Below are 18,237 nucleotides of genomic sequence, written 5' to 3'. Positions count from 1 at the left end.
GGATTTCATGCTTATCTTTTGTCAAACAATATCTCTAATTAAATGAGGACTCTTACTAATTTGAATTTAAATTACTTTTAAAAAAAATCAATATATATCTAATTCTTCCTACAACAACAACCTAATTTCAATTGTAAATCAAATACTTTCTGAATCCTTAGCTTCTTTGTTACGACCATGAAGGGTGATAACCAACATACCCAAAGAAAAAGGAAGTACATTGACGCAATTCACCAAGCAGAAGATGAGGCTAATAATTCAAAACTTGATCTTTCGCTCTCTCTTCCTTCTCCAAACCCTATTACTCCGGTACCTGAACCAGAACCGGAACCCGTTAAGAAACTCCCTTCTAAGCATGCGGCCTCATCTAGGCCGCAACGTGGTCGACGTAACACGACACGGGGCGGCCGAATCGGAACCGGAACCGAGGGTGGACGAAGGGTAGTCAAGAGTGAGACTATCCCGAACCCATACCCGTGGGCTACGGACCGACGGGCTACGGTTCATACGTTGAAGTATTTGTTAGATAATGGGATACTAATGATTTCTGGTCTAGTGCAATGCAAAAAGTGTGAGAAGAGTTATAGTATTGAGTATGATGTCAAAGACAAGTTTGAAGGGATTGCTAATTTTGTTATGGAAGGGCTAGAGGATTGGCACGACCGTGCACCCGAGCAATGGACCGCGATTAAGCTTCCTACGTGCAAGTTTTGTGGACAAGAAGATAGTTGTAAGCCTATACTATCTGAGAAGAAGAAATCAATCAATTGGTTGTTTTTGTTGCTAGGTCAACTTATAGGGTGTTGTACTTTGGATCAACTTAAATATTTTTGCAAGCATACTAATATTCATCGAACCGGGGCCAAAAATCGGGTGCTTCTTTATACATACTTGGCATTGTGCAAGCAACTTGAGCCTCATGGTCTGTTCAATTATCCAGCCATTCCATAATTGAAAAAGGGTACCTCGTTTACATGGTGAATTTGGCTTTTTTTTTTTTTAATTAGTTTTTGGTTTTATTAGGAATATTAAATAAATAAATCTAATACTCTTTAGATTTGTTTGAGTATGATATATATGGTGTTTTCTTTTGAATAGTTAGGGTTTTCTTATATAATTCCAAATTAAATAGATCTATGGCTTGTCGTCCTGACTTTCGATCACCATGTAATTTTTTTAAGTTATTGATCTTATTTTTTTAAGTTATTGATTTAGAGTAGTTGGTTTAGAATTTGTCATTCTGTTGAATAATTATACGTAACAGTCACGTTAGAAGTAGAATTCTTAATTATACTTAGTAGTTACATTTTGTAGAGCAACAATCAGACATTTTAAGATTTTAAGCATGTTTATCTGATAATTAATTTAAGCATTACATTATATAATTATAAATTTGTGGTGTTGTTTGATGGTTAAATTGTTTTTTGACATTCGTTTTTACAATGACTAGTGTTTTTACAATCGTTATGCATTGTTCTTGTTCATTTCAGTTACCAAATACTCCCTCTGTTTCTTTTTGTTTGTTAAGTTTGGACTTTTGCACGTTTATTAACGTATAATAAAGATTTTTTTTAATTAAAAAAATAAACCCAAATAAAACCCCAATCCACTAATCATTACAACAACCAATAAAATTATTTTGTTTATCAAAATGAACCAATAATGGAAAAGCACAAACATTGCTAACTTAACATACTTGAGAAATTGCAAAAATATTTAATGAGTTGAAAAAATTGGACCAATCTATACCTAGTATTTAAAAAGGAAAACCATTGATTATTATATGACAAGTGTCACCTCCACCTTATTGATTATTATATGACAAGTGTCTCCTCCCTCTTTCATCCACAAATTTATTTATTTATTTTTTCAATTTTTCCTTTTGTGGTTTGTTATACGAATTACTTATTTTTACAGCTTCAATACTTTTTTCATTCTATCTTACTCATTCAACATCAAATCACCATTTAATTCCAACATTCGATAATTCAACCTCTCGTACTACATTTCCCGCTTTAACACTAATTCACAATCTACTTTATACGGAGTACATTTATCAACTTTTAAATTTCACCCCTATATAAATCATATACTCGCACTAAAATCCCAAACCCTCAATAAAAGTAGCAACTTTAAAAGACGGGTATAATAAGTTTATAAAAGGAAAGATTCTCTCACGTAACAAACATTGTGAAACACCCTAAAATGAATACGTAACAAACAAAAAGAAACGGAGAGAGTACCAAGTATTGGTCTTCTAACGTTTATATCCAGGGAGTAACGATGTATGACAGTGTTGTAAATTGATTCAGTTGACAATTCTGAACTTGTGTCGATTATAGTATTAGGATAGAAACTGGATGATTTCTCAGTTTACGATTCCAGCAAAACGAATACGGAGTACTTGTTAGTATAGATATAGAACACAATCAGATAAACATTTCCATCAACAGCTACAGCATTTTCAGACCAACAATCAGATATGCTCATCTGCAAGCAGGATGAATGTATTTCAATGGCATTATGGAACAGATCGATAACTATAAGTATACAAATTACAAAGAGTATGATGATACAAAATTTACCCAGTTAGCTGTCCAAAAAAAAAAAAAAAAATTTACACAGGAGCTTCTCCATGTCATTCAATATGAGCACATACATCACTAACTCCAAAACTTAAACGGCCCGTTTGGTAGCCGGCCATTAATGGTGTCAATACAAACTTTCAAAAAAGACCGTCTTTTTCTGTCAGACCACCCTATGTCGCGGGTCAAACTTAATTTCGCGGGTCGAAATTAATTCGTGGGTTGTTTATCGGGTCGCATATAAAATCCGCTTTGCCAATTCATTTTCCTGATTTTGAAATCACTGTTCACCTCAAACGCTACTTTCTCTCTCCTTCCGCCCCTCTCTCTCTCCTTCCGCCTCCGTCTCTCTCTCTCTCCTTTCTCCGATGGCGTCCGACAATTCCATCCTCTTTCTCGTCCTCATCTCCGTCACGATCTACACCGTCTCCGGTACTCTCTCCTTTTTTTGCTCCTCTGGAAATCTTTAATTTCCCTAATTTTGATTTCCAAAACCTAATTATTGATTTTTTTTTACACCCTACAACATCAATGGAGGCGCGGTTGGTTTCGGCTGGTCGGACAAGGAGATACAAGCAGGTGAAGGTGATAGTAGGAGTTTCGCAGAGTTTAGACGCGGTGGTGGCGAGTTCCGCCTCTCCCTTTCCATGGCGACAGTTGTTCTGACTCTTGAAGTTATGTTTAGGTATATTGAGATTCTTCTGAATTTTCAGTAAGTGATTCATTTTGAGAAGAAAAAATATTTGATTTATAACTTGATTTTCGTTGTTGATTTTTTATATTAGGTTGATTTGGATTTTGTCGAAAATTTGGACGATTTCAGGTTGTTTGGTTAGGATTGCGTGAAAAAATGGAAGGTCAAAGCTCCTCCCGAGATGTAATCTCGGCCTTGTTGTCGTCTCCAGATGCAGCTATGGTTCCGACGAGAAGTTAGGGTTCCGGTGAACGAAATAATGCTAGACCTAGTTACACAGATCGTGATTATGGCGTGCCTCATATAGCATCATCATCTTCGGAAGAAGGTCTGTCTGATCTTTCAATTTTTCCTTTGTTTTCGTGATTTTGTTTGGTTAAATTTTGATCAAATACAATGCGTCTTTGTTGTTGCATTGTTCGATCTTATTGGCTTTGTTCGATTTTGCTTTGTTTAAGTTAAGCTTTGTGGTTTTGTGGTTACACTTTACTCTTAATTGATTTTCTTTGGCATTGTGGCATTCATCAAATATTAAAACTTTAATTTTGTCCAGTTTGATGTAAGTATGGCTCAAAGCAGCAAGCAGGATCTTTGGTGTCATTACAAGGACCTCATGTTGATCAAGCTCTTTCTGCCAAGTAGCAACATCCCAAAAATCAACACCCATATCCCCCCAATACTTGCCCACCTTTAAGTCCGTATGCATCTCAATGACTTCTGTTTGTTGCGTAACCAGAACAACAGTAGGCACTAAGAATACGGCAATATTGGACTGTGCAGGCCGGTGAAGGGAATGAGCAAAACTTCGAAGAAGCATGACAGCAATCAATGTCTTTCCCGAACCAGTCTCCAAGAACACAATAGTGTTTTAAAAGCTCGTAAGGGTAGTAAGAAGGTGGTCTGATATGCTCTTGTTTCATATGCAGAAATCATGGCAAGCATCTGATAAATCATAAGGTGTATGATTTCAGGAGGATATCCTCCTTTTGGTTTCGGCGATTCGGTGCGGCCTGGTGGTCTGCGGTGGCAGCTCTGTCGCCGCCTCTGCTGATATTACTTGGTTCATGTTGTTAGTTGTTGTTGATGCAATCTTTGAAGAGTAGTGTCAGCTCATGTTGCTTTGGTGGTGTTGTTATTTGTTTTAGTTATGATTAATTCATTTTAGTTAATAATTTCGTCTTAGTTAAACTTTTGTTATATTTAGTTATGAGAAAAATTGTTTGATTACTTTATTTTATATTTAAGTCATTTTTGTTTTAGTTTAAAAATTGTATTGTTTTAGTTACATATTTTTTATATTTAGTTATAAAATAAAATGGTTTAGTTACATATGTTCTCAATTATTGTTTTAGCTATATGTTTGTTGTATTTAGTTAAGAAATAAAATGGTTTAGTTAAACTTTTATTCATTTAAGTCGATTATTGTTTTAGTTATAATTGAATTTGTTTTATTGAGATTTATTTTGTTTTAGTTAAGAATTATTGCTTTAAAGTTATACTTTTGTTATATTAGGGAGTTAAAAGACTTTACCAAAGCCCAAATAATAGTATTGGGCCAACCTTTGTGTTGGGTTTATTAGAGCAAGGAAGCAAGAGTCATGAATTGGGTTTTTGGTTTCTGGAAAGTCGACCAAAGAGGGAAAGGGGAGTGCGAAACAGAGCATGAACAGGGGAGGAAAGAGGGGCGGCTGGGCGGCGACCCTGGTGTCGCAGCAGCGCGAGACCGCGCCGGAGCATGACGGTGATGGTGAAGGTGGTTGGTTCGCGGCGGTGGAACAACACGGAAGGGGCGAGGGAGGTCGAGCAACGGAGAGAAAGCAGAGGAGTTTGAGGATGGTTGGGCGGTTCTGGGCGGCGGAACAGAAGCTCGTCGGGGTTGAGAGGCGGAGGTGGGTCTAGGAGGGTTAGTGAGGTGGCCGGGAAGTGGTGTTGTTGCGTGGGTGGTGCATCGAGCAGGGGAAAAAGAAACAGGGGAGGCAGGGGAGGTGGGTCGCGAAGGAGAAGAGAGAGAGAAAATAGGGGGAGTACGGTGGGGTACGGTGGTGGTCGAGGGATTGAGGTGGTGTTGGACGGTGATTGAGGTGGCGATAATGGTGGTTATGGTATGGTGATTGAAGGTGGCTGGAGGTGGTGGTGGTTGACACCGACGGCGCAAGGAGGAGAGAAAAGGGAAGCAGGGGAGTGCGAAGGAGAGGAGGATAGGGCGAGGGGTGTGGTGGTGCGTGCGGTGGAGGAGGGTGGTCGAGGCAGCAAGGTGGTGAGTCTGTGTGGTTGGGCAATAGGTGGTGGATGATCAAATCAGAGAAAAACAAGATGGAAGTGAATTTGTCAAATTGATTTGATTTTGTTCATGAAACTCAAAATGAGTTTCCTAATTTGTAAATAGGTAGAGTGTAGGAGAAGGAGAAGGAGAAGTCCTTGCTCCCCAAGGCATGAATTTAGACTCATTTTTAGGAAAGGGAGTGAAGAAATACGTGGAGAGATGCAAGAAGAAGAAAAATGGAACTTTTTGCTCTTTCAAAGACATTTTAGTAATTTTCACTAGTTAGGCAAATTTCTGAATTTTAATTGCTATTTTAGGAAACTACTAAAAATAGAAATGTTTAGCTAAAATAATTCTTTATAAAAATATCGTTAACGAAAAATAAATTTAGTTTTCGTATAAAATAAGAACGTTACATAATTAATTTAGTTTCCGAATAAAATAAATTTAGAAATCCGAAAATAATTAAAATTTAAAAAGTTCGTTAAGCTCGTAAATATGAAAATTAAATTATAAACTGAAAAAAAAAAAATCGTGTAGCAATATTAAAAATTCAAGCGAAATAAAACTTCGTTAATTAAAATAAAGTTTAAATTTAGGATTTAAAACGATTTTAAGCTAAATAAAAATAATTAAGCATAATTAATCCAGTTTTAAAAATTCGGGGTATTACATTAAGCAACAGAACCAATTAGTTAAGCACTAGAACCAATTAGTTAAGTAATAGAACCAATTAGTTAAGCAATGGAACCAATTAGTTAAGCCTGAAATTCAATTAGTTAAGCAACGAAACCAATTAGTTAAGCAACATAACCAATTAGTTAAGCACTGGAACCAATTAGTTAAGCACTGGAACCAATTAGTTAATTAAGCAATCGAACTAATTAGTTAAGCATTTGAACCAATTAGTTAAGCAATGAAACCAATTAGTTAAGCACTGGAATTAATTAGTTAATCAATCGAACTAATTAGTTAAGCATTTGAACCAATTAGTTAAGCAATGAAACCAATTAGTTAAGCACTGGAATTAATTAGTTAATCAATCGAACTAATTAGTTAAGCATTTAAACTAAATAGTTAAGCAATGAAACTAGTTAGCTAAGCACTTGAATTAATTAGTTAATCAATCGAACTAATTAGTTAAGAATTTGAACAAATTAGTTAAGCAATGAAACCAATTAGTTAAGCATTGGAACCAATTAGTTAAGTAATAGAACCAATTAGTTAAGCAATGTAACCAATTAGTTAAGCCTGAAGTTCAATTAATTAAGCAACGGAACTAATTAGTTAAGCAACAAAACCAATTAGTCAAGCACTGGAACCAATTAGTTAAGTAATAGAACCAATTAGTTAAGCAATGGAACCAATTAGTTAAGCATTTTAACTAATAGTTAACCAATAGAATCAATTAGTTAAGCATATTAACTAATTAGTTCCGTTGCTTAACTAATTAGTTAAGAACCGAAATCAATTAGTTAATAAATGGAACAAATTAGTTAAGCAATATAACCAATTAGTTAAGCATTGAAACTAATTAGCTAAGCAACGGAACTAATTAGTTAAGCAATGAAAGCAATTAGTTAATGTTTTATGAGTTTTAGTTATAATTTTAGAAGTTTTAGTTAAGTTTTTAGAAGTTTTAGTTATGATTTAAGAAGTTTAGTTATGATTTAAGAAGTTTAGTTAAGATTTTCGGAGCTTTAGTTATGAATTAATAAGTTTTAGTCACGTGTTTCTAAGATTTTATAAGTTTTAGTGATGATTTTCTTAGGTTTAGTTAAGAATAATAGGGTTTTAGTTAAGATTAAATCGAATAATGGAAATTATTTGTTATGTCTGAAATTCAATTAGTTAAGCCTAAAATTCAATTAGTTAAGCAACTGACCCAATTAGTTAAGCAATGGAACAAATTAGTTAAGCAATGTAACCAATTAATTAGTAAAGCAATTGAACTAATTAGTTAACCAATTGAACTAATTAGTTAAGCAGTAGAACCAATTAGTAAAGCAATGAACTAGTTAGTTAAGGAATTGAACCAATTAGTTAAACAATTGAACTAATTAGTAAGCAATGGAACCAATTAGTAAAGCAAAGAACTAATTAGTGAAGCAATTGAACTAATTAGTTAAGCAATAGAACCATTTAGTAACGTAATTGAACTAAATTAGTTAAGCAATGAAATCAATTAGTAAAGCAATTGAACTAATTAGTTAAGCACTGAAACCAATTAGTAAAGCAAATGAACTAATTAGTTAAGCAAATGAACTAATTAGTTAAGTAATGAACCAATTAATAAAGCAATTACTTCAATTAGTTAGCAATGGAATAAATTAGTTTAAACAATGAAACCAATTAGTTAAGCTCTGGAATTCAATTAGTTAAGTAATAAAACCAATTAGTTAAATATTGAAACTAATTAGTGAAATATTGAAACTAATTAGTTAAAAATAATTTCGTTTTAGTTAAGAATAAATTTTATTTTAATTAAGAATTATTTCGTTTTAGTTAAGATTAATTTAGTTTTAGTTAAAAATAATTTTGTTTTAGTCACGTACTTTTTACTTTTAGATTTTTTTGAGTTTTAGTTAAAATTTCTTAGTTTTAGTAATGATTTTCTTGGTTTTAGTTATTTTTTTTAGCGTACAATGGTTCTTAACTAAACGATTATTATTCTTAACTAAAACGGAAGTATGTTCAACTAATTACAACAAAAATATACTAATATGCAAAAATATTGTAATTAAGCTATTTATTTTCATAACTAAATACAGTATGAGAAAACTATAACTAAACTATTTATTTTCATAACTAAATATGAGAAAACTATAACTAATTTACATAATATGCTTTTAGACTAACAATGAGTAATCAAGTTCCCATGGTTCTCCAAATGTTCTAGCAACATCATGAATTGCAGATGGCAAGATCTCTTCATGACTTTATCTCAAGAGCCCCACTTTTGTGTCCAGTAATTTAATAAACAAAGCAATCAAATATCTGGACAAACAACATGAAACCATCTTATGAACTGGTTTGCTCCTCCACGACCAACAATAACCAGCCGCAGCGACCAACCGACCACAGCCGCAGCTTTGTGAGGAGGCGAATTGCCGCCTCTGCTCCCCGCGATCTCCTCCTCCCATCTCCCCGCGAATCTCCTCCTTCCTTCTGTCGCCATCAACTCGTCTCCGTCTCCATTGCAAGAAGCCGAGTTAGGGTTAATCTCCTCTAGATCGAAGAGTTTGGCCCGATTTGTTGAGGTTGTAGTCTGGGACGGCCACCAGCAGCCACCATCGCAAGAAGCAGAGTACCGTTTGTTGAGGTTGTAGTTTGGCCCGATTTGTTGAAGTTTCTCTTGTGGTGGAAGGACGAAGAGAGAGAAAATGGGGTGGGGGAGGAAGAGAGAGAAAATGAGGTGGGAGGAGGAGAGCTTGGGTTAGACGGAGAAAACGAGAAGGAGAAAAATGAAATTCAGCATTTATACGCGCGTGAAGTCACCCGCGCGTGGGCAATTAAGCTGACGTCAGCGTGGTCTGACGCCCACTCGCGCGTCAGGCCGCCTGACACAAAAGCATCTGTGGTGTCAATGAGAATGAATTTGTACGTAAATTTATAAGGAAAATCAATAATCATTCCCATGGTAATGCTCGTTCACTCAAAATTATCTCTTTTTGTTTATAAATTTCTATTACCATTTGGAGAGTGGTATTAGGCGGGAATGCAAATTTATAAAGAAAAACATTTAAGTTTGATACAAAATTTCATTACCATGGGCATCATGATATTTTTTTTCTTGCCAAATAACACTTAGATTTATTCTCATTCCCACCATTTATCACCAGCTACCAAACGGGCCGAAAGTTCCTCAACTTTCTTTTCCGGAACTGCTAATCGTACTTTCCTACCAATTTATCTTAGCATGCCGAAGAACAGCAGACATCAGCCACAAGGAAATACAGCTGCTTTCGCAAATGCAGTATCTGCAACAAATCACCACCAAACAACAAACATGGTTTTAGGCTTCTTAAGTTAGATCTTTCAAAAAAAAAAAAAAAAGAAGATAGAACAGCACAGTTCAGTAAATAAAACTACGAATCATTGACAGGAGGCCGAGACCTTTCGACAGACTACAAACGAATGCCAAAGTATGGAGGAATTATTAACATTCTCTCAATATGTGTGCATAACATTAAAAGATCAATAACACTTTCGGCTTTCCTATCAATTTGCTAATGTTCCTCAATATACACACACCAACTCTAAGCTATATTTGCTTTGAAATGATGAGTTCAGTCTTCAAACGTTCCAATTACTCAGGAAGTTATAAGGGAACATATAAATAATCTATATTAAGATTTAAGAAAGAGTAGTTACCTCCTGTTGGAGCAAGTCCGGAAGATTATTAGAGGATATTATACCACAAAAATTTTCTAGCAACTTTGCATCTTTAAGACAAGACCATGTATCAGGAGGTAGGGCCAATATTAGTACGGTTAGACCATCAACCACCGACGGATGTTCCCTATTAGAAGTATCTGAACCACACTCACACGGACTGCCAGACTTCCTTGGGCAGCTTGGGACCAGCATTTCTGTTCCACAAACAGCATCTTCTGCAGTAACTTTAGCGGATACTACCGTGACAGACTCAACATTGTCACAGTCTGAGGATCTCAACTGTGTTGTTTTCAAACTGATTTCATTGCAAGAGCCAACCTTACCGCACAAAAGTTGAGCACCTTGGCAGCACACTTCAGAAGCAATTGTATCTAAAGAATGGTGACGATCCAAGATTGCATTGCGCATGTAAGATGATCCAGATAAATGTTTATACAGTTCAGTCTCTCGTACTTGATTCAGCACCTCTTCCTGAAAGCCAAAAGAAATTATGTAGTGGAAAAGAACAAGACTGAACAAGACTACGAGAAAGCGGTGAACAAGGACAAAGATAGAAGAAGAAAAAAAATCCAACCTTGGTAACCAACCTTCCCCGTTCCTCTTCAGTAACAAGTTTACTCCCATTCTCCTGTTTTCGAACTTCAGCAACCCAATTGATGAAATCACTCAGATTTGTAGGAGCTGATGTCACGATAACAGATAGCATATCTTGAATGTTATGAATTTCTTCAGAAGATAGAAGTTGTGGAAGTTGTTTACTCAAGTACTTAGCAGTAGTATCCCAGCCATCATTACGACAACTCTGCAAAGAATACAAATGTTCAGCTCCTCCAATACTACAGTAGACCAGCAGAACACCAGAAAAAACAGATGCAAGGGTAACAATGATTTAAGAGAATTTTAATAATTTGCCAGATACTATAAACCACAAACAACATTAGGCAAAACATGATTCCTTCATTTTATAAGTTTGTTCAAGGAAAAAAAAACAAATATATCTATTGTGATGGACTCAAAGAATGGTAAACAAGCTGGAAAATTCAAGAAAGTTTCATGAAACACTTAGGCAGGAAAAGATAATAAACAAAATACCAGAGTATAAAGAATTGATGATGCCGTCTGAAACCTTGACAGAAGCATGAACCTGAAAACCATAAATATAAGGCTTACGAAATTTCAAACACAATGAAATCAAGCTAAAACAATTAAAATTTTCGGCAGTGATGACATATCTAACCATTGAAGAAAGAACTTCCTCTCTTTACGCCTATTGCTTTTTCTTGTGCCTTGGGGTGAGGGGCATAGTGCAGGTGGTTGGAAAGCAGTGTATGAGGGATAGAAGAAGGTACTAACACATAGAGGTTGAGCATCACAAGATGGCAAGAAAATGGATAAGGAAACCCCTGAGATCTTCTTAGTATTTCGAGGGTGACTTTAATCAAACGTAAACTTTCCCGTTTGAAAAGAAGCAAGCTCGCCTTTGATGCCCCGCATGTAGAAATCTATTTCATGTGTATCCAACAACAATAGTATAATTTTCCAATATTCTGTTGAGACTAACTTCATACTTCATACTTCATACTATACATCCAGCTACAAACTAAATCCTTGAGAGCATTGCTATTGACAACTAAAACCATGCTATTGATCAAATGAGAAGCATTCCTAAGACTGCAAAATACTCTTCCAAGGAAATAGCATATACTAGCAATGAGATTTAAAGGCCTGCCATGCATTAAATATTTCAAGAAGAATCAGCATCTTCAGAACACAGGTGCAAATCCTAAGTCAACTTATCACTTGGATGGGGACTGGATTTCTGAAGCCATTATTCATTAACACAGACAATCACAAGATGATGACTTCTAAATCCTTATAGAGGGTACCCACTAATATAGTGTACGTATAAAAAATATCCCACAAAATTGGGCATTATGCAAGCAGATCAGAAAGTATAGAGCAGGTTCGTGCACATACCCCCTATAAAGACCAGTATCTTTATCAATAGTGTTCATTGCATCCCACAAAAATGTGAGGGGTACCCAATGAGGAGGGTACTTAAAACGAGCAACATCCAAAATCAGAACCATATCCTTTCCAGCATGATAACCTCCAATTGGAGAAAAATGACCACCTCCTGTCTGCCAAGTGCCAAAAACAAAAGTAACAAATTTCATTCTTTAACTAGATTCAGAAGGAAATAACATTCACAAACTACTAAGTCTATCAGAGAACTATTTTATTCAGACTCATGTATTAGGGTCGGATAAAGGTACATACCCAATATAAAAGATGATCATTATTAGCACTGGACTTATTAGCCTTAAACTTATCAAAACTTATTAGACATTTAGGCGTAGAACTTATCTTATCTGAACTTATTAGACTTGAAATAAGTGAAAAAGGTGAGGAAAACAGAGCCTTGGTATAAACAAGAATAGAAATATTTAAGGATCTCGAATTAGACTTATGAAAATTAACTTTATCTTACAACTTAACTTGACAGATAAACTTTAACTCATGACAGCCAAAGTAACATGAGCTACGTATGTTTCCAAAAGTTCACTAGTGGCAGTAAGGATCGAGTACCTGCTTCAGAGATCCTCTGTGGTATGAGACGATCATATGACAATTTTCAGAAGAAGTACATGAGATCACATAGTTCCGAAAGTTGCCAACAGTGCTTTCATTTGTACGGAATGTGTCAACTTCTGCTCCATTGCAATGGGCCAAGCATGCAACTTTGCTAAATGAGATACCGCTAACCTTAACCTTCTCGAGAGGCTCACAACAGTCCAACATTGAATCATCAAACCATCTCCATGGGCCTATCAGCAATTCAACATTTAACTCGTGTGAGATGTTTTATAATAACGATGCAAAGCAAGTGCAAGAAGCTCACACAACAAATTTCTTTTTAAATCAGCGGACGCTATATAAATCAGTTGCATATTTCATCTTAGAAACTTGACTTGGTTATCAAATAAGATAAGCTCGTTAGCCAAAAGCTATAGAATATGTGATGAGTAAAGAATATTCCCCTAGCAGCAAAGTATAGTCACTGATGTAGCAGCTGTATCATCTTATATTTCTTTAAGTATTACAGTTAACTGACAATATGCTTTGTGGAGGCCAGTCCAGAAACTCCTTATAAAATAACAAATGAAAATTTAACCAAATACATTGTGTTTTAATACCCTTAGTATCTCTTGAAGCACGTAAATCATGCTAAAGATCAAGAGTCGTGACCAAATCGACACTTGGTAACCGTAACTTTATTTCAATGCAGTGGCTGCATTAGAAAAGTGAGGGGGGGGGGGGATCTAGAAGATTCTTTAAGCACTTGATCCTTCTTAATGTCAGTTGACAATTTAATAGATCACCTTTCCACTTTCTTCCAGGATCAATTGCTAGGGCATTCAAGACCACAGCAAGTGTAGCCAGCCCACAGTATGCAGGTTCTGACTGAGTCTGGTAATACGAGACCAACTTAAAAAAGCCTTCCATGTTTCCATCACAAAGAGCTTCGGAAAATATTTTCTGCAATTTTGAACAATTTATGAAAGACGGAAATGAGAGATAAAATACAACGAATACATATAAAGGTTACACTAGGAATTCCCGGCATAGACAACCACCAATTCCAAGCATTGCACAAAGTCTTACATCACAGAGCTATAATTGATCTGTTGATGTCAGTGAGATAAGTCACAGAATACACCATCCTAGCGTTACAAACTCGCAATTCACTTGAACACAGATTACCGGCCTTGAAACAACACAGTCTAATACTTCATCAGATGTTAAGATTGTGTATTATAGTTATTTCCTCTGTTGACAAAGGAAACACTAAGGAAGTAAAGTAGGTTGCACACTTGCACATTTTTATTAAAGCAATCAAAACACAGCTTAAAGATGATTGCAATATCCCCTCTTAAATGTTGTGCTCAAAGACATTCATATGCATAAGGGTAAAATAGGTTTGCCATAATATTTTTCCCTCATTTGTGAAAGGAAGTCCCTCCCTTGAGTGCGCCCCTTAAGTAACATTTTTGCCAATGGAGGGAACTAGCAACTAACTAGATTAGATCCCGTGCACACACGGATAATGATCATTTTTTTAACAAAATATTAAACTAAATATCCCCAAACTACTGCATAATTATAATTTTTTTAAAACATACTCGTTTAAATTTATTCATCTAATATGCATATTGTATATGTGTAATATGCTAATTTGACCGACATATAGTGAATATATTTTCCATTATTAGTGTACCGATTTGACTAAAATATTATAAAAAAGTATTTAGCAAAATTATTATTACGTGGTATCTATTATTGCCATAATTTATAAACTAATATTTTTTCCATATATAGATAGTTTATAAAAATGGTAGAGAATAAAAATAAAATAAAATAAGATAAATATTTTAAGCGGGAAAATTTTACACCAGGAAGTGACATGTGTCATTCATGATGTATGTTTTAGTATAAAGTAATAGAGGCCTTTAATAACAAGTTTACAAGTTTGAATTCACAAGAATTATTCCATTGATGACAAGAAATAGGAAAGTGTTACCGGAACGAGGAGGATTAAAGCATATTTCAACGGAAAAAATTCAGAAAGGAAAATTATTTTCTATGGAAAGAAATTTTCAAGGGAAAACACCATGGGGAAAGTAGTTTCCCTTGGTTTTTCCTTACAAGAAAAGGAAATTGGAAGTGGAAAGGAGAGATGGATAAGAGGAGATAAAAAGAAATGTACGGGAGTAGGGAGGAAAATGTGGCGTTCCTTCTTTTCAAAAAGAAAATGTTTTCCACCTTGGGAAAGTTATTTTTCACCTTTGGGAAAATTGTTTTTCACCCATTAACAAAACAAACAAAGGAAAATAGGAAAACCATTTTCTAGGGAAGTGTTTCCTGTCAAAACAAATGGAGCCTTAGAGGCCATGGCTACTACTCAAAGCAATGAGCTCAAGAGAAAAATATATGGGCATGAATGAAGAAGATTATGTTTTCTGAAAATGCAGTACAAAGGAAGAAACAGGTTTTGCACAACTTGACCAAGAAATAGAAGGATCAGCAAAGAAAGGTGAGAATCTCTCAATAATTGTATAATGCTCCAACTAAATTAACAAGGGATTGAGGAAACTGGAGAAGTATGGAGAGATCTTTTCAACTAAGAAACAAAACAACAAATCAAGGCTTATAACAAGATTCTCACGAAGAATAAAAATGATATACAATCTCCAGCACAATTCTCATTTCACCTTCCTCCCTTCCCTCATTCCATCTGACATTAACCAGAGAAAAAGTTCAATGACATGGTAGTAATTGTAAATTGTAATATCAAGGTCAACATTGCAGTGTACTGGAGAGATAAATTTCTCCCGCTTTTCCCATTTACAATGTTTCCACGTAAATAATTATCAACTCGACTCTTTTGTTTTACTTTTCTTCACTTTTTAACCAGTTTTCTATATCCAGGTGTTCGCGGCCATTGCACCCAAACTGAGTAGTCCTCGACGCCACAGGTCCACAAGTGATAATTTAACCAAAACAGGTTCTTGACTTTTTGTTGTTTATCTTCACAATTTCTCGCCATTCAAGTAAGCTTTATGCATTGAGGCAGCTTCCTTGGTAATAACAAAGCTTCACTCATAAAAAAGTCACACACCCAATTTCATTAGCCTCAATTATTTGAAGAAAGTCACTCATTACCCAGCTTTAGCATGGAACATTTGAAGACTAAGATACAATTGTGTACCTTCCACCCCGTCAAAAAAAATGTCCCTTCCACTGTTACACATACTCAGACTGAAAAAATTCTCCAATATTCTACCAACAAAATATGACAAAAATAGTTCCTAACTATGTCCTTTTAAGTTGGGATTTGGGTCAGGTTATGTCAGGCCAACTTATTATCAATTTAGCTTGAGTAGGAAACCATTCTAGTTCAAGACCAGTCAGATTAGTTTGCGTCTCTAGAGAACTAGACTAAAACGGGCAATTCAGGTCATGTTTGGTCAGGTTAGGTTTCAGGAAAAACAAATCAAGTTTTTCGGGACCCATTTGAAATAGGAATTTTGCATACAAAACGCCTAAAACAAAGAACTAGAGTAACCAACATACCAGCTAGTAAAGATCGAATCCACTAGGACTCACCTAAGTCTAATAATGAAAAGCAGGAAAGCAAAAGCTAGCTCGAAGATAAATGGAATTGAATTCTGAAAGCTAGAGAAACGAAACAGGATTGGATAACATCAGGAATTAAAGGAAGCTAGCAATTGGGTTTCAACACCAACCACACATGCATCAAATTGACAAGGAAATCGAGGAAGATGGTAAACGATCACGAGTTGCTAATTGAGACTATCTTTCAAACCCTAACTAAGATAGTGTCTACTAACACCGTAACACGAAAGGTGCAATCATACAAGCAAGACGGAAAATCAGCCTTAGTTCCCTCTTTTCAACTCAAATGAACGTAGCAAATAAATGATCATGGAATTAGGATTTCTCACTCAACTACAATAAATACCAATCAAACAGTTTGCAAACTTAAACCATTACTCCACAAGGGTTCAAGGGCCTAACCATAATTAGCAAATTTGCAATAACTAATCAAGGGCAACCTGAACATGCATCAAAATGCGCATTACCAATGCAATAAAACAATCAATGACCCTAAATAATTTTTTTTTTTTTTTTTTTGACAGCTACATAAAAAATAATTAATTATTAAACTGCTTAATCAAACATGAAACATCGTCATCATGCGATTATGTTTGATTCGTTCTACTATTTTCAAAAATACAAACTTTCCCTATTACTGATCAAATTGGGCACAACTGCATTTTCTTTTCCCCTCAAAAGAATTTATTTTCATACTGCAACTAAAACAGAAAGAAAAAAAACAGCTGCAAAAAATAATAATTCCATATAATTTCACAGTTCACTAAATCAAACAAACAAATTGAGAAGATTCCAGGAGAGGAGAGAGGAACTAACCTTGCCTTCTGGAGAAGCAAATTCGATTGCAGGGGGCGACGGAAGCGCCCTTCTGTACAGACCAGCTACTGCTGCCATTGTTTTGCCCAGATGCTATCACCAAATTAATTAATTTTCTCGGCTTTTAATGTTGTAGTGTCGAAAAAATGTCAGCTATTGATTGAAAATTGGGAATTTATTATTTTCCAGAAAAGAAAAAGAAAAAGTTAGACTATTTGATACGCAGTCCGTACTAACGAGTGGAGTACACTAGAGATTAAAATACGACTACACAACACAAGTGGGACAGTGAGAATATTCACCGAGATAACGTGCTAGCAACCTATTGTTTCTTATTTATTTCCTGTGATCAAGAAAATGATTCCCCGGATTATGCAAAAATTGAAGAAAAAAACCAGAATCCAGTCAAATTAAATGAAGATTTTGTTGGGAGTAAGAAATTTGATGATGAAGAAGAAAAGGGTATGAAGATTAAAGAAAAAGTGGAAACAAAAGGTAGTAGAATTAGCTGAAAATGTGGAAAGAAAAGGTGTGAATGTTGTAAATATGATTGAAGAAAAGAAGTGCACACCAAGTGTTTGTGAATATGGCGCAAAGAGAAAAGGTAGAACATCTATTCTAGTTCCTGGCTTGCATCAAAAAAGAGAAAAGAGAAAAGAGAGAACAAGTCCATTGAAAATAACTATAACTAAACTTAAAGAAAAGCTGAATAGGAGTAAGAAAAAGGAAGTCCGGGAAAATTGTCTGTTGGAGTGAAGTCGGTGAACAAGGGGAGGGGAGAGGAAAGGAGAAAGAGAGTGGGAATTTTCGAAAGAAATTGTGTGTGTGTGTGTGTGATTGCTGATTGGTGTGAAATTCAACAATGTGGCCGGCTCTATTGAAAAGTGGGGTCAGAATGTGGAGGAGAAAATGATTTTTCATGCAATAAAGGAGGCTGTTGCATATTTGGACGGAAAAAAGCCTCATGTAAGCCTAGTATACAAGATTATCTTATACAACATCATTAATTTGTTGACACATCATCAAACCCACTAAAAAATGAGAATGAAAGACAATAAATATGTCATTTCAACCAATAGTAAGGCATGGTGTACAAGATGTGTTGTACACTAGATGTACATGTAGTAGGATCCTATTTGGACGGGTTCTTCTTACCGAATACCGAGACACTATTAATAAAAACAAAAATAGTCGTAGGAAACAGAGAAGGATAAAGCAGTTCACCACTACACCAGAAGTATGGAAAGCTGCTATATGCACCCCCATGGTACCAAATAGTAACA

General features: G+C 35.4%; 2 protein-coding genes and 1 long non-coding RNA gene across 6 annotated transcripts; 2 read left to right on the top strand and 1 right to left on the bottom strand.

Moving 5' to 3' along the window:
- Window positions 1-177: 177 nt before the first annotated feature.
- Window positions 178-951, top strand: LOC110787065 (uncharacterized). The gene has a single exon (XM_021991630.1). It carries the CDS (start codon window positions 178-180, stop codon window positions 949-951), a length of 774 nt encoding a protein of 257 aa, XP_021847322.1.
- Window positions 952-2,850: 1,899 nt separating this feature from the next.
- On the top strand, window positions 2,851-4,601 carry LOC110787046 (uncharacterized). 3 transcript variants are annotated; one of them, XR_002533017.2, is made up of 3 exons: window positions 2,851-3,270; window positions 3,371-3,607; window positions 3,833-4,601. It is a non-coding gene; the product is annotated as an uncharacterized lncRNA (long non-coding RNA). The 3 variants fall into 3 exon arrangements; XR_002533018.2 differs by having other exon boundaries at window positions 2,851-3,297; window positions 3,409-3,607; window positions 3,833-4,600; XR_002533016.2 differs by having other exon boundaries at window positions 2,852-3,270; window positions 3,409-3,607; window positions 3,833-4,599.
- A 4,591-nt stretch (window positions 4,602-9,192) lies between these two features.
- On the bottom strand, window positions 9,193-17,794 carry LOC110787091 (glutathione gamma-glutamylcysteinyltransferase 3). 2 transcript variants are annotated; one of them, XM_021991665.2, is made up of 8 exons: window positions 16,955-17,792; window positions 13,324-13,480; window positions 12,530-12,768; window positions 11,918-12,081; window positions 11,033-11,084; window positions 10,515-10,742; window positions 9,917-10,411; window positions 9,193-9,522 (listed from the first exon to the last, which is right to left on the bottom strand). In XM_021991665.2, the coding sequence occupies exons 1-8, from the start codon at window positions 17,030-17,032 to the stop codon at window positions 9,457-9,459; spliced, it is 1,479 nt and encodes a 492-aa protein (XP_021847357.1). In that variant the 5' UTR covers window positions 17,033-17,792; the 3' UTR covers window positions 9,193-9,456. The 2 variants fall into 2 exon arrangements, with proteins under 2 accessions (XP_021847357.1, XP_021847358.1); XM_021991666.2 differs by lacking the exon at window positions 13,324-13,480 and having other exon boundaries at window positions 16,955-17,794.
- Between the last annotated feature and the right edge of the window lie 443 nt (window positions 17,795-18,237).

This window comes from Spinacia oleracea, chromosome 6 (genome assembly GCF_020520425.1).
Source record: "Spinacia oleracea cultivar Varoflay chromosome 6, BTI_SOV_V1, whole genome shotgun sequence".
Lineage (NCBI taxonomy): Eukaryota > Viridiplantae > Streptophyta > Magnoliopsida > Caryophyllales > Amaranthaceae > Spinacia > Spinacia oleracea.
Note: the sequence above shows the minus strand (reverse complement) of the source record. Positions and strands in the feature narration are given on the sequence as shown.